Source organism: Saccopteryx bilineata, chromosome 5 (genome assembly GCF_036850765.1).
Source record: "Saccopteryx bilineata isolate mSacBil1 chromosome 5, mSacBil1_pri_phased_curated, whole genome shotgun sequence".
Classification (NCBI taxonomy): domain Eukaryota; kingdom Metazoa; phylum Chordata; class Mammalia; order Chiroptera; family Emballonuridae; genus Saccopteryx; species Saccopteryx bilineata.
This window is the reverse complement of record NC_089494.1, coordinates 213,427,458-213,444,223: the sequence shown is the minus strand read 5'-3', so window position 1 is coordinate 213,444,223 and position 16,766 is coordinate 213,427,458. Positions and strand designations below refer to the sequence as shown.

Here is a 16,766-nt window from a genome sequence, read left to right as displayed (position 1 = left end):
TATATATATATGTAAGAAAAAAGAATAAAGCATATTAATTCACCAATAAATTAGTTGTGAAATGTTCTTATTCCTGAAAAACACAGGATAGTTTTTTCATTTAAAACTATTGGGTTTTTTTTTTTTCTATTTTGGAAGAATCAAGTTCTATTTGCATATTTCATTTGAGTAGATAAACATTTGAACAAATGAAAAATAATGAAAAATTACAATGGGTATAATTTATACTAAGATAAATAGAGAACTAGTCTAAATTATTTTTGGAATTTCATACTTAAAATGCGGCATTATATAATTTATAAATTTTGCTTTTTCAGAAGCAGTACTTTTGAAATAAGTAGAATATTTTATTTCACTTTGGAGAACCTGAGAAACATAGTAAAGGTGTAGATAATTGAGAAGAAAAAATAAAAAATAAAACTTTCCCCAGGAAGAAAGGAAAAGATTGACTCCCTCTGTCTTAAAAGACTCTGTCTCAATTCTACAGAATGAATATATTTCTTTTCTTTTGAAACAGTCTGAGTATAGATTTTTTTTTCTTCCTGAAAATTCAATCTCTTTAATCAGCTTGCGTTAAACTGCTTTTCTATTAAGAGACTAATGGATAAATCATTCAACCACATTTCACATATAATTGAATAATGTAATGCCATTATTAAAGACCACCAAATGCTAATGAACATTATTTTCCTATATATGTTATTCTATAAACAATAATTTTAAAATTAAACTATTGAGAAAAATATTTGATCCAACCTTCCTTCTATCAAAGTCATCATAGCAGTTTGAACAAATTTTTTTCTTTCTTTTTTAAGTGAGAGATGGGGAGATAGAGAGACAGACTCCTACCTGCGCCTGACCAGGATCTACCTGGCAACACCCCTCCTGGGGCTAGAGCTCAAATCAACAAAGCTATCCTCTGTGCCCACCCAGGGCCAATACTTGGACAAACCAAGCCACTGGCTGTGAGAGAAAGAGAGAGAGAGAGAAAGAGAGAGAGCGAGAGAGAGAGAGAAAGAGAGAGAGAGAGAGAGGAGAGGGAGGGAAAAAGAAGTAGGTTGTGACTTCTCATGTGGACCCTGACTGGGAATCAAACCCGGGACATCCACATGCCAGGCCAATACTCTATCCACTGTGCCAATTGGCCAGAGCCTTGAACACATTTCTATGTTAATATTTTTAATATTTGCTGGTTGATATTACAAGACCATTAATCTTGTAGGACAAGGGCATATTCATCTCTGTATCCCCAGAGCTCAGAGCTAAGTGAGCAATATGAATAGGTAGCCAAGTACCCAGTAACTAGAAAGGTCCCTCCCTTTTAAGCTTCCCTTTATCACATCCTTCAATGAAGCCTTAGAAATTTCTTAAATTGCACCGTAATTGATTTTCTTTAACTAGGTTTTATATCAGGCTGTAGTTACAGAACTTTCTCAAAACTGTTTTTTTCTTAATTATTATATTTAAATTTTAAGGTACTAGTAGATTCATATAAAGTTATAAGAAATAATTCAAAGATTCTAAAAGCCTTTTATCTAGTATTCCTCAATGGTAATATATTGCACAGCTGTAGTATATTATCAACACCAGGATATTTAATAGTTAAGATACATAATATTTCTATCACAAGATCCCTCAGGCATTCTTTTTATAGCTTCACCTACTTCACTGCAGTCTCTTCCTTAAATCCTGTCAACAACTAATCAGTTCTCCACTTCACAAATGTCATTTCAAGAATTTTATATTATTAACCTTAAATGTAACAAATCAAAGTGAGAGGAAATATACATTGATTTAAAATCAAAGGATTACAATTCTGTAAGTACTGATTCAGGCAGAATCCAAAGGGTGTTCCAATTTTAGGGTGAAGTCAAGGGGTTTTATAAAAAAAGAAAAAGGGAAAGATTGCACAAATAAAGAAAGGAATTTTCATTGGTGTTAACAAGTTACATTACTCTCGAGCCGTACATGACTGGTTACTAATTCTAAAGAATGTCCATAATCTTTAGTCCTCAGGTCAGGATGTCTTCTTTCCCTGTTAGATTCACAGTTGTTTATAAAATAATACTGGTTTACATCAGTTCAAAGATTATTTTGCCCCAGTCAAACATTCAAAGGTTTCAAGGAGTAAGACATGTTAGGTTCAGGTCCAAGGCCCCTTACCAAAAAACCTCTACTAAAACAGGTTAAACTTTAAGTAATCTGGTGCCAGGGCAGTTCCCATAACTCTCCACCTGAGCAAACCTGACTGAAATCCCACCTCCCCTCACCCAACCTCCCACTGGGACAACTTTCTCGGTAAATGATCCCCTCATCCAACCTTCTGATTGAGCATAACCTTTCACCCAACCTCCCACTGGGGCAACTTCCCCAGTAAATGATCCCCTCATCCAAACTTCTGATTGAGCATAACCCTTCACCCAACCTCCCACTGGGGCAACTTCCCCAGTAAATGAACCCCTCATCCAACCTTCTGATTGAGCATATCCCTTCACCCTGACCCAAATTTTTGCACTAAAACTAACCTCTTAGCTAAACCTTGCTCACTAACCCTGCAAAAGCTTAAACCCCCAGACCCTCAAGGCTGACACCACCAGGATCTCAGCCCATCTATTTGCAAATGTATAAATAAATTTCTTATAAAACTCATCAGGTTTTTGTGTGTCTCTTGGCAACCTAACAAGATGTGCAAAGCATTTTCTCTGAACTGGCGCTTCTGACTCCATTTTGAAATGGCTCTGTTTTTTTATTTTTTACAATATAAATGAAATAGTTTTTGATCTTTGAGAATTAGTTGTGTTTACTCTTCATAAATCCCTGGAGATTTCTCCAAATTCTTTCATGTATCAAGAGCTTGTTTCTTTTTATTGTTTAGTAGCAAATACTGGGTAAAAGGTCTTGGTCTGCAACTAAGAATGCTTAATACCGGAGGGAGAATTACTATTAGCGAGTACTCTGAGGTAGGCCAGAAGCTGGGGAAGGAGAAGTCTGATTGAGAGGTGAGCTTATAAAAAAAAAAAAAAGAGAGGTGAGCTCATTGTACATGAAATCCTGACAGAAGGCATCCAAATCTAACTAAATATTGCAACCAAAGGTTATTCCTGCTGGGAAAATTTTGAGCAAATATCACCAACTACAGAAACAGAATTTTATAACAGCTTCAATATGTGACAAACAATAAAAGTAAATGGATCATCCTACACTTTTTGCTCTAGATGATACAGAATTAGTGGTGTTGACCAATTCTTTTGAAATGTAATGTATCTGAAATGAAGCATTCTGATATTATGAGTGATAAAATTATCTATGTTAAAGTCATAATGTCTAAGGTATAAAATTACTTCAGAGTAAATCAATGAGTTAATTGTAATCTCTGTCTAGATGATGACCTAAATGCTAGAGTCAAATTATATCCTCCAAAATCCTGGGTTCTAAGAGCATGAGAGACTGAGTATGAAGTTAGGGGAAATCTGTAGTCAGTCAAAGGTAGTGGAGCCTCTGAAAATAAATAATATATAGTTGGTAAATAAGTGTGGAAATTCTTCTATGGCAGAGAACAAGACAAAGATTATTGTCTGTGATTTATAAGATTGGTCTCCAGTGTAGCATGCATGCACTCCATGGAGAACCAAAGACAAAAAAAAATGTGATTAAAAAATATATATATCGTTTCTATTTCTGTCTGTCTCTCTCTCTCTCTTTCTACACACACACACACACACACACACACACACTTCTTAGTTATATAAGGACAAAATAAATAGAGATTGATCTTTATTTCAATACAATTTATAGATTCACACTGGCATCCTTACTTTGTCCTTATGTCAGTGTTGGGCAGATAAAATATATTATGCTCACTTTGTTAGAGATGGCGCTGCCCACGTGGAAGCCCGTCACCCAGGTGATATTAATGTGTGTTGGGGGCGGGCTGTGGGCAGGTAGGATCCTTTTAGCCTGGGGCTTGGTTTTAGGACTAAGCCTTTCCCACCTTTTTTTTTTTTTTTTTTACAGAGACAGAGAGTGAGTCAGAGAGAGGGATAGACAGGGACAGACAGGAACGAAGAGAGATGAGAAGCATCAATCATTAGTTTTTCATTGTGCGTTGCAACACCTTAGTTGTTAATTGATAGCTTTTTCATATGTGCTTTGACCGCAGACCTTCAGCAGACTGAGTAACCCCTTGCTGGAGCCAGCAACCTTGGGTTCAAGCCAGCCTGCGCTCAAGCTGGTGACCTTGGGGTCTCGAACCTGGATCCTCTGCATCCCAGTTCGATGCTTTATCCACTGCGCCACCGCCTGGTCGGGCACTTTCCCACCCTTTTTGATGTGGGGTGGTACAATCCCATCATGCCTCAGATAAGTGACTTTGTATTAGAGACTTTCCTATTTTGTATATTAGATTAAAGGTTTTGATATCTACACTATAAAGTGGGGACAGAACAGGAGCTTGCGCCTTCGGTTCCTGAGATTAGCATTAGAGTAGAGAGCAGAGAAAGGCCACGTGGAGGAGGCCAGAAGAAGCAGCCAAAATGGTGGAGTGCTGAAGGAATAGCCAGTTTGTGCAGAGTTTGTGCAGGGAGAAGGAAGGAAATGGGGAACAGAGGTGAATAAGTCTGGTGAGCTAGAAACCATTGATTCTAGGAAACTCGGATAAAGTCAGTAGCTTTGTGAGCAGTGAATGAGTGGGTTTTGGAGCCCAGTGTGTGTTTTTACTTGCCCACCAGGTGCAAGCTAAGATTAAGGAGGATGGCCCATCAGCTTTTGGCTCCATTGGTTCTTTACCGACTGTCCGAATCCAATGCGAACCTGCATGGGCCAGGCTGCTGTGATGGTAGCCATGCCTATTGGCTTTACAGTCAGATAACCATGAGTCATGTATGATAGCAACACAAATATTCTGAGAAAACATAGAAATCCTCGGAAGACAGACAGTTGACAATGACACTCTAAATTGTTGTTGTTTTAATTAAAATATAATTTATACATAACATTATATAAGTTTCAGGTATCCAACAAAATGATTCAATGATGTATATATTGTAAAATGATCACCGCAATCTTGTTAATGTTAGGTTCAGGTCCAGGGACCCTTGCCAAAAACCCTCTACTAAACTAGGTTAAACTTTAAGTGATCTGGTGCCAAGGCAGTTCCCATAACTCTCCACCTGAGCTAACCTGACTGACATCCCACCTCCCCTCACCCAACTGGGACAATTTCCTCAGTAAGCAGTCCACTCACCCAACTTCTTGATTAAGCATATCCTCTCAGCTGGCCCCAAAATTTTGCACCAAAACTAAGTTCCTGGCTAAGCCTTGCTCACTAACCCTATAAAAGCTTAAATCCCCAGACCCTCACAGATGCATAAATTTCTTATAAAACTCGTCAGATCTTGTACGTCCCTTTTTTGGTGACCTAACATTTGGTGCCAAAACCCAGGAGGGTCTCACATGCGCAGGATCCGAGCTAGGATCCAGTGCCCCACCATCTCACAGAGTAGTAGGCAGTGCTAGCTCATCCTGGGCTAACCTCTGAATCCTGCTCAAGGTCTGGGGACTGACATGCACTGGTTCCCTCCCCCATGACCTTCCTGAGCCAGCCAAGGAAAACACAGGATGTTGGGAACTTCTCTGGATTGTTGACTTTCAATGAGTGATCCTACAGTCCCCTTCACAAGGTCTTCTGATTTGGCCACTAACTCCCTCTCACTTTCAAAAGTTCTAGCATTAGGCACTAAGCCAGAAGATTCCTCCACCTCTGGGCTCAGGGTCCATTAGACTAGGGAGCACCTGACTTAAGGGACTTCCCTCACTCTCTCCTGGTGGCTCCTGGATGGGGACCCCTGCTGACAATGGGACACTTTCTGGAATTATAGTCAGTCACTCACTCATCCCTGCTCTTATTACCATTCTCTCTTCACTATGTGCAACACTCAATCCACATCTCCAAAATCCCTTAGGGTGTCTCCTCAAAAATTTAAGTCATCTCAGCCTTAAGGGATACATTAAGCTAAAATCATTCTTAATGCCGGGAGAATGGAACTTTCTATTTCAAAACTTTACCAGATTTCAACAACTTCTGTCAGGGCAATGGAAAATTGTCAGAAATTTCTTATGTCTGGGCCTTCTTCACTCTTCACTCTTCATTCTTTCATTCCTGACCCTCTCTGTCAGTCCTGCTCTGCCAGTCAAATTCAACTCAAAATTAGAAAATGCTAGCTCAAAAGATTATACTATATCAATGAAAAACATTAAAATATACTGTTTTTATAGTATATACTCTGTAAAATAGTCTCTCGATATTATTGTTTTAAAATTAGAATATGTAAGGAGCACTCATTTAAACTTAAATAAAATGGAATTGGGGATCTATTCTAAACATATTCCTTTGTTCTGTAAGGTATTGGCTTATTAATTGTTATGCTCTAGAAATTTTCTGTCTCTGACATTTAGGTTTTGTGTCATCTGGACCTTATAAAGGTCATTAGCACTACTGGTTAATGTGAAATAAGTTTTCAAGACTGGTGTCTCAGTCCTTCTTTCTGGAAGATTTGGTTTATAAATACCTTTTGTTTGAGCTGTGTCTCTATTTTATATTTTGTTTATTATGTTATGCACCAGCTTTCATGCTGTTCTTATTAAAGATTCTACTCAGAAAGGAAATAAATTAATAATTCAAAGTAAGAGGAAAGATCACATTCCCCTTTTATAGAGCAAAACTCAAAGGGAAAAAAGTTCTTTTAAACTTCTTAGGGGCTCTTCCTGGAGGCTCAGGAGCAGCTGTAATCCTGAAAACAATAAGATAATGAACATCATAAAGCCTGTAAAAATGGGTGTGGGATAATGCCATAACCTCAGAGTAAAGAAAAAAAAAAGTGTATATAGCATTTTTAAAATCCAAGCAACTCAGTAGCCTGTCCTCTCCCTTCTCTTTGACATCCTTGGAAGGACAAATGAAGAGTCTTGCCTTCTCCAACTATTAAGAATACTCTACATATAATTTATAATAAAATATAAAAGTATTCCAAATATTTTTAACCAGGTAGTCTAGAAAAACATTTGATACTACTAGTTTGAATTTAATTAATGTATTTTAAAGTTCTTGACAAAAAATATATGTTTGTGTTGTCTAGGTTTATAAAACATTACTTTATTTGTTATGTCTTTTGAAAATATGAGTGTGTTTGTATAAAGGTATCAGTCTAAAGAACGCTGACTACTCACCTTTGGTTGTCCCTGAAAGTTATTTTTATTTCTGAATGAGAAAGAAGGTTTGTGAAAATTGCCGAAGGTTTGTGCAGGTCATGGCCTCTCCCCAATACTGGCCTGTGCACAGCAGTAATTCTTGGCATCCTGAAGGAAGAAGACTGAAGGAGCCCAGCCTCACCGTAGACCTCCACTCCACCATTCAAATGACAGAGCCCCAGGTAAGTCTACATGTTGCCAATAAGGCCATTTCTTTTCTATTATATATGAGGACCACTAATTTGGCACTCCCCAAATTTTCAGGACTGCTGTCTCCAACTCCATCTCAATTATTGGGGTCACAGTATGCACACTAACCTACTGAACACTCCCACTCTCCTCTGTTGACTAGGAAGTCACCCCCTTACCCATTCTTTCCTCATTATTCTCACCTGTCCAACTTTAGTCTTAGGGTGAGATATTATTATCCAAATTTAAAGCCTCTCTAACACTAACAGCTCAACTCATCCATTCAGATCCCTCTCCCCTCCTCCTCCTTGCCGCCCCTGACCTTAAAGATTTCCCATTATCTCCTTCCCAGATTAACCCACTGGTTTGAGACACATCCACCACCCCCCTCAGTAGCCCATTGCCATACCCCAATATAAATTCAATTAAAAGACCCAATATTCCCTCTTCTTAGAGAGCCATAAGGGCCTACAGCCCATCATCACTTGTTTTCTCTCACAACACCTCCTCAAGCCTGCCTATTTACCAGGTAATGCTCCCATTTTACCTGTCAAAAAAACAGATGGTTTCTATCACTCAGTTCAGGACCTAAGAATTATTAATCAGGCTGTTCTCCCCATTCATCCAGTTAGTCCCAATCCCTATCTTATCCCTCATTCCCTGTAATGCTTCTCATTTCACAGCTCTTGACCTTAAGGATGTTTTCTTCACCATTTCCCTATATGCACACTCTCAAAACCTATTTGCTTTCTGGAGTAATCCTGTCTCACTACAGTCTCACAAACTCACTTAGACAGACCCCCACTCAGGGCTTCTGAGACAATTCCCACTTTTTTGGCCAAGTCCTAACCTCTGACCCATCTACTTTAGACCTAAACTCTAAAGTTCTTCTCTAATATGTAGACGATCTTCTTCTCTACAATCCTTCTTATCAATATCATAACAACATGCCATCACCCTTCTCACCTTACTAGCAAAAAAAAGGTTACTGTGTCTCTCTTAAAAATGCCTAAATCTCAACTCCCCAAGTCACTTACTTAGGACAACTGACCAGAAAAAATACTTTATTTTCTCCTTATTCATACCAGCCTCAACAAGAATTTCTATCTTTCCTTGAATTTGCAGGTTGTGTTTGAATCTGAATTCCTGACTTCAGTTTCTTAGCAAAACCTCTTTAGCAGGAAACTAAGGGTCCTTTATTAGAACCCAGAGATCCCACCGTAAACACCTCTCTCTCCTTTAAAAAAAACTCTAACAAGCCCTTGTCTCAGCTTCTGCTTTTACTTTGCCAAAACTCACCAAGCCCTTCAAACTTTATACTGATGAAAGGGAGGGTAAAGCTGTCCGTCTTTTAGGACAAGATCTAGGACCAGACCTACAAAGATGGCCAACCTGCCTAAAGGCTCTAACAGCAGCCACCCTTCTCACACAAGAGAACAAAAATTCACTTTTGGACAACCAACAACAGTTTTTTTCCTCCTGCAATCTTTCTAACTTACCATTTCACAAAGCTACACAAACTCTCATTTTCTCTTGAATGCATTTGGTCCCCTTGGCCAAATGCATACAATTTAATTCTGCCTCTACCTGACCAAGACACCACGTGTTCATGATTGAGCACTCTGGATTTCAGAGTGTCTCTCTTTCTCCACATCACAGACCAACTCTTGACTAATGTAGACCATGTTTGGTTCATTGAAGGCAACTCCTACATACACTAAGGAAAATGGGTAGCTGGGTATGCCATAGTTTTCCTCCACCAAACTATCAAGGCCAAGTCCCTTCCCTAGGGACCACATCTCATCGAGCTGAGTTAATAGCTCTCACCAGAGCCCTCACTCTAGCCCAGGGATGTCAGGGATGCAAAGTTAACATATACACTGACTCTAAGTACACATTTCACATCATACACTTGCATGTTTTAATATGGGAGGAAAGGAGATTTCTAACCACTAACTGTTTCTCAATAACTAATGTCCCACTAATACTCAAACTACTACAAACATCCTACCTCCCAGAGTCAGTAGCTATAATCCACTGCAGAAGCCACCAGACAAGGGAAGATCCTATCAGTCAGGCATAACATAATGAACCAAGAACCTGGATCACTGGCTCAAAGGACAACACCACAAAACAAACTCTTGGCTATCCCAGCTATAGCCCTCACTATACTCTTAAAAAACAGGTGAGGATTAGTTCTCCCTACAACCAAAAAAAGGGGGACTTTGCCTCTTCCTAGAAGTGAAATGCTCTTTATATATCAATCAATCAGACCTAGTTTGAAATGCAGCTCATAAACTAACTGAAAGAGCTGCTAAGATAGGAGAATATCAATACAACAGCTGCAGTGCTTAGTTAGACAAGACAGATTGGTATGCATGGCTATTCCCCTCATCGGTTCTATAATTTTCTTTATCCTTGCTTTAATTTTTGGACCATGTCTTGTACGCCACCTCTCTTCTTTTCTCCAGGACCGCCTTAGAGTATTTACCAACCAATCGGAGAGATTATGTTACTTCAAGTCACCATACCAGGCCCTAGTGTAACCCTCAGAAGATGGATATCAACAATCAGCCAACTCCCACTGACCTCCTCACCCTAAATGCTTCAGTGACCCTAGCCAACAAGAAGTAGCTACAAAAGAAAAAAGAAAAAAAAATACCTTTGCCCTTTTTTTGGTTAAACAACAAAAGGCTGAAATGTTAGGTTCAGGTCCAGGGCCCCTTACCAAAATAGCTCTACTAAACCAGGTTAAACTTTAAGTAATCTGGCGTCAGGGCAGTTCCCATTACGTTCCACCTGAGCAATCCTGACTGAAATCCCACCTCCCCTCACCCAGCCTCCTGATTGAGCATATCCCCTCACCCCGCCCCAAAATTTCACTCCAAAACTACCCCCTGGCTAAGCCTTTTTCACTAACATTAAAAAAACCTAAATCCCTAGACCCTTGGGACTGAGGCCACTAGGGTCTCAACCCAACTCTTCGCAGATGAGTAAGTAAATTTCCAATAAAACTCATCAGCCGACCCTGGCCGGTTGGCTCAGTGGTAGAGCGTCGGCCTGGAGTGCAGGAGTCCTGGGTTCGATTCCAGACCAGAGCACACAGGAGAAGTGCTCATCTGCTTCTCCACCCCTCCCCCTCTCCTTCCTCTCTGTCTCTCTCTTCCCCTCCAGCAGCTGAGGCTCCATTGGAGCAAAGATGGCTCTGGGGATGGCTCTGTGGCCTCTGCTTCAGGCACTAGAGTGGCTCTGGTTGCAGCAGAGCAACGCCCAGGAGGGCCAGAGCATCCCCCCTGGTGGGCAGAGCGTCGCCCCCTGGTGGGCGTGCCGGGTGGATCCCGGTTGGGCGCATGTGTCTGACTGTCTCTCCCCATTTCCAGCTTCAGAAAAAACAAACAAACAAACAAACAAACAAACAAAAAACTCATCAGCCTTGTGCATCCCTCTTTTGGTGACCTAACAGTTAACATCCATCACCTCATATAGGTATCATTCTAAACATATAACAAAGAAGAAATTAAAGCTCTTTAAGAGGATATTTTGGTACTAATTGATCTATCTTGAAGACTCCACATAAATAAAATTAAAAAATAAGAAGCCTGACCTGTGGTGGCACAGTGGATAAAGCATTGACCTGGAATGCTGAGATCACCAGTTCGAAACCCAAGATTTGCCTAGTCAAGTCACATAAGGGAGTTGAAGCTTCCTGCTTCTACCCACTTCTCTCTCTACTCTCTAAATGAATAAGTAAAATATTTTTTTAAAGAAGACTCCCCTAAACATCTTCTTTGCAAGTCCAAAAACCCAGAATTTGAATTTCAAAATAAAGCAGGTAAATGTATAGATTTTAAACTTTATTTTATTGTTTAGTTTTTAAGAATAGTAAAAACATTGGAACATAGAGACATTACTGATTTTTCATATGTAAACTTTGAAATTCTTTAAAAATTTTATTACAAACCACTAATATTAGTAAATAAGGGAAATGCTACATATAGAGTTTTCTTTCACTAAATGCTTAAAGAGATTTTATTTTCTAATTTAAATGCCAGCTAAAAGAGTTGGACAAGGAGCAGATATTTCTTAGATCTCTGAACGAAACTTTAGTGTAGACCCTCTCATTTTCTCTTCATAATCTTTTTCAAATTTCTCATATTGAGCATCAGTGAAGTGATTCTTCCAGTCTCCTGAAATACCTAAAAAGAAAGATAAATGTTAAATTTGAGATTACTATGAATTTTTCTTCTAAGATAAGTTTTATTATGAATTATCACACAGATTCTTAAGCCTTTAACTTTAGAATGTCATATTTACTCCACTACTTCATTCCTTAGCTCCTAGTACCACTTCCAGACTCCTAGATCTTAGTTTTCCAAAAATTTCCATGCATTTTCCCCATATCTTATATGAAGAAGAATACTTCGAGTAGTTTCAAGAAATGTCACTCCAACATATCAAAATATTTTTTCTTTGGCTTAAAGAGATATATCAACAAAGAATACAGATAATTTTTCAATTTATTTTAAAACTCATTTCCACTGTCAAATGATAATTTAAAAACATTTATGACCAAGTAAAATTGGGAAATTTCTGGATTAAATGTGATAAAACGTATGTCTTTATTATAAGATTCAATTTTCAAAATACAAACTATATTTAAAACCTCCAAGGAAGGACACAATTACAATAATTGTGTGACAAAAACAATGCCATTTTCATAGAATATCTCACAGAAGACAAATCTGGAGTAACTAGAAGACATATCTGGAAGTTGAGTGTTAGAGGGAAAAAAATGGAAGGAGATAAGCCAAAGTAACTTTGTCAACGTGGCCCAGGATTTTCCAACTTTAAAATTTTACTTATATCTTCACTTTTGATATTTGAAACAAGACTTTTTTTTTTTTTTTGCTGAGGAGGATGTGTGGATGCCCTGGAGTACATTGGAGGATGTTTTTCAGCATTCATGGCCTCTACATATTAGATACCACTTATATACCCTTATCATGACCATCAAAAATACCTGCAGATGCCAAAGGTCTGCTTGAGATTTAGATATTCCCAGGAAGACTTACTAATGGCATTCTTCATCTAAGTTTTTAAAAGAAAAATCTAGAATTCATGAAGACACATTATAATTAAAATTACCCTTCATTGTCCCTTTATAAGCTTCCAAAACACTTTCTTCAACACTGTCTCATTTTGTTTTGTTTTTTTTTTTTGTTTTGTTTTTTTTTTTTGTTTTTTTTTTTTTTTTTTTTTTTTTTAAATTTTTTTTTTTTACTTATTTACTTTTTTAGATTTTTTATTTATTTATTCATTTTTATTAGAGAGAGAGGGGAGAGAGAGAGAGGGAGAGATAGAGAGAGAACAGGGGGAGGAGCAGGAAGCATCAACTCCCATATGTGCCTTGACCAGGCAAGCCCAGGGTTTTGAACCGGCGACCTCAGCATTCCAGGTCGACACTTTATCCACTGCGCCACCACAGGTCAGGCAACACTGTCTCATTTTGTATTATTCACTCTCTCCTTCACTGTAAGATTTTACACCTTTGACAACTGTCATGTGTTGTGTGATTCCTTCCTGCTTCACTAACTTTGGGCTTGAATTTTTTATAAACTTTGGCCATTGGAATTAAAATATATGCAATATACCACACTTGAACAGAAATTTTTAAAAATTATTGCAAGTTTCCACTACCTCTCTTCCTCTATACCATGCTACTGGTCATATCTCATAAACAAACAGCTCTCTCAGGCTAGGTTTCAGAAAGAGAAGAAAAAAAGAGGATAAGCCCATGACAGCCAATACACACTGATCAGACTAAGAAATTGTTGAGAAGAATTGCAATAGCCAGAGGTGACTAATATTCATCAACATTAAATGAAAAATATCTCTTGGTTTTAAGGGGCTGAGATTTTTGGAGTTGTTTGTTTTATAACAAAGCTGAACTAACAGAATCAGTCTCTCTCTCTCTCTCTCTCTCTCTTACACACACAAATGCATTTCAATTCAACTAATTTATTATTTACTAATTAATTATTTACTAATGCAAGATGCTAGCTATACATTGAGTTCAGTGCTGACGGTGTAATGATTTACTATAATAATAGCAACAACTTCAAGGAGTTGACTCTCCCTCATTAATTTAGTATGCCTAATATCATGGAAGCTTGATACCTACCACAGTAAAATTTCTAAGGAATGAAAAATAGGTATCTTGATAAATCAGATAAATAAAGGGTGTTTTCTGATATAGCAATGGGTGCCAAGACTCACTCTTATTAATACATAGGTTCTTAAGTAAATATTTCTCATTAAAGACTCGTCTTACATGTTAGTATTATAGCAATAACAAAGTTTCTTTGCCATAAGTAATTTTCACTAATGTTTTTGGTTTTCCTAAATTTTTCTCTCAACTTCTTTCCATTTCTTACAATACTGCTCTTATTAATCCACCTACATGATCTTTAACATGACTAGCAAACTATAGAAACTAGTGTTTGATGTTCTTACCCTTTCTCATGAAGGGAGACACAGACTGATCCATGTCAAATTCTGGTACAGTAGTATAATTTGCACTAGGATTCTGCTTCATCACATCAAAAGAACTATGATGCAAGATTTTATTCACAGTTTCTTCTGGCAGGTCTTTTTCTAGAAATTTTAACAATTTCTGAATTTCACGCTTAGGATTCTAAAGAAATTATAAAGACAAGAAATTATTTCAGGTAGAGTTTATCACGAAATAGGCAAATACATTTAATTAGGTTCTACATATGTCAATGTGGTGGAGGAAATTATTTTAAACTTTTATACAATTTTTCACTTTGATTTCTCAAGTACATATCCTACTCTTGGTTATAACAGGCAATCATCTGCTAAAAGAAATTTGTTTCCAAAATGTGTAGAGAAAAAGGCTGAATTAATATTCAAACATTTACATTCAAAAATAAAATTAACTTACAGAATAACATATGATGATAAAGAAAATCACTATTATTGTAACTTATAATTTTCAAAATCACCTAGTCTGTTTTTTTCATAGATAACATCAAGAATAAATTATCTAGCAAAATTTTAGAAAGAATTAATACAGATTGTTCTCAAACTCTTAAAAAAAATAGAAGGGAAGGGAACACTTTTCAACTCATTTTATAAGACCAGCATTAACCTGATACCAAAGCCAGACAAAGACAACACAAGAAAATTATAGGCTAACATCCCTGATGAACATAGATACAAAATATTAGCGAACAAAATTCAATAGCACTTTTAAAGGAATGTACACTATGATCAAGTAGGACTTATTCAAGAGATATAAGGATGGTTCAACATCATAAATCTATAAAAGGGATATACCACATTAACAAAATAAAGAATAAAAATCATATTATTATCTCAAGAGGTGCAGAAAAAGCACTTGACAAAATTTAACATATATTTATAATAAAAACTCTCAACAAAGTGGGTATAGAGAAGACATATCTCAACACAATAAAGGCAATATTTGACAGACCCATACCTAACAGACTCAGTGGTGAAAAGCTAAAAGTATTTTCTCTAAGATCAGGAACAATTGGTAACTACAGTTAATATACTTTATCTGAAAGTTGCTAAGAGAGTAGATCTTAAAAATTCTCATCACAAAAAAAATTGTAATATTGTGCGATGAGGGACGTCAACTAGATTTATTTTGGTGATCATTTCACAATATATACATAAATTGAATTATTATATTGCACGCCTGAAACTAATATTATTTGTCAATTATATCTCAATAAAATAATACTTATTTTAGAGAGTTTTCTTATAGTGGAAAAAAAAATTTTTATTCCTCTCATACCCACATAGATTTTTTGGTAGTATGAGTCCATTGGATAAAGTAAGATAAAACCCTGTCCATTTTCTAGCCTAATGATGGGGCAAAGAAATCGGCAACAGTAAAGGAGACTCATTTAATTTATTTATTATGATTTTTCTTTTCTGTGCTTCAGACTATACACAAGACAGCATGTTAGATGAAATGAAAAGAACAGCATTCAGGCCAAAGAGTTTGTACCTTGCTACCTGTTGGGGAGGTGTTTTGGGGGGGGCACAGACTAAACTGAAGCAGAGAGACATAATCTCAATGACTTGGTGAGATTGGAAAGAAGGGAAATCTGAGCTTTAGGTTTCCTGAGCTATCCATCACAATTCATGGAACCAAAACCAGACAATTTCTGTAGTGGCTCTAAAAGAGTCTATTTCTTGTAACTATTCAATACAAAACTGAACTTGCTAGGAATTATTTTATTTTTTTATTAGGTGAGAGGATGAGAGACAGAGACAGACTCCCACTAGTGCCTCAACCAGGATTCATCCAGCAAGCCCCCTATGTGTGATGCTCTGCCCATCTGGGGTGCTGCTCTGTTGCTCAAAAATTAAGCTATTTTTAACATCTGAGGTAGAGGCCACAGAGGCATCTTCAGCTCCTGGGGCAAACTTGCTTCAATTGAGCCATGGTTGCAGGAGGGGAAGAGAGAAAAAAAGAGAGAGAAAAAAAAGAGAAAAAAACAAGAGGGAAAGGGTTGGAGAAGCAAATAGTTGCTTGACTTGTGTGCCCTGATGGGTCTGACGCTCTGCCACTGAGCCAACCTGCCAGAGCATGAAATTGCTAGAAATTAGACATACATCTTAATTATTCTGGTGAAAGAATTACAAAAAGTCGAATTCACAGTTGTGCTAAGTTTATTATGTGAAAGTTAAATGGGAGAGTGATAAGGAAAGGGTGGACTGCTCAATCTTGTAATGAGAATTTGGGGTCTATCTGATGACACAAAGACTCTGGGATCCTTGAGAAACTTTCTGTTAGCAGATATAGATTTTCCTCTCATATTTAAAAAGACTAAAATTCCTTTGCTGAAAGACCTTATTATGACCTCATGGGAAGTTTTCTTCTAAAATAATGCCTATCTTTGTCAAAAACTACACCAACCACTACTTATTGATTCTAGACTCACAACTGAGGTATCACCATACTTGAGAATCACAGGTACTAAATGGCTTAAACAGGATGAAGAAGAGACTGAAAATTTGACTAAAGAATTTACCAGAGGGGTCCACCTTAGCTGGGTAAGGTGGTTTCCCGAGAGGCTGTAGAAAAGATTTTCCAAATAAGAGATGCACGTTAGGCCTAGTCATTTAATGGAATAGAGAAATCTAAGGGAACAAGATAAGGCTGAGTCAAGGTATTAGACTCTGAACAATTGAGACAGAATAACCAAATACACTGTGGGGAAGGATATACTAATGACATGTTTTCCAGGAATCCCAGCGCATTCCTGTTCTTATTA

General features: G+C 37.5%; 1 protein-coding gene across 3 annotated transcripts in view; it reads right to left on the bottom strand.

Moving 5' to 3' along the window:
- Nucleotides 1-11,275: 11,275 nt before the first annotated feature.
- The window catches only part of LOC136306236 (sulfotransferase 1 family member D1), a 40,376-nt gene continuing 34,885 nt past the window's right edge, over nt 11,276-16,766 (bottom strand). For all 3 annotated transcript variants that reach the window (XM_066232617.1, XM_066232618.1, XM_066232619.1), the window contains 2 exons: nt 13,948-14,128; nt 11,276-11,630 (listed from right to left, as the gene is read on the bottom strand). In XM_066232617.1, the coding sequence (XP_066088714.1) occupies nt 11,518-11,630; nt 13,948-14,128 (294 nt within the window). In that variant the 3' untranslated portion in view covers nt 11,276-11,517. The remainder of the gene's footprint in view (nt 11,631-13,947; nt 14,129-16,766) is intronic.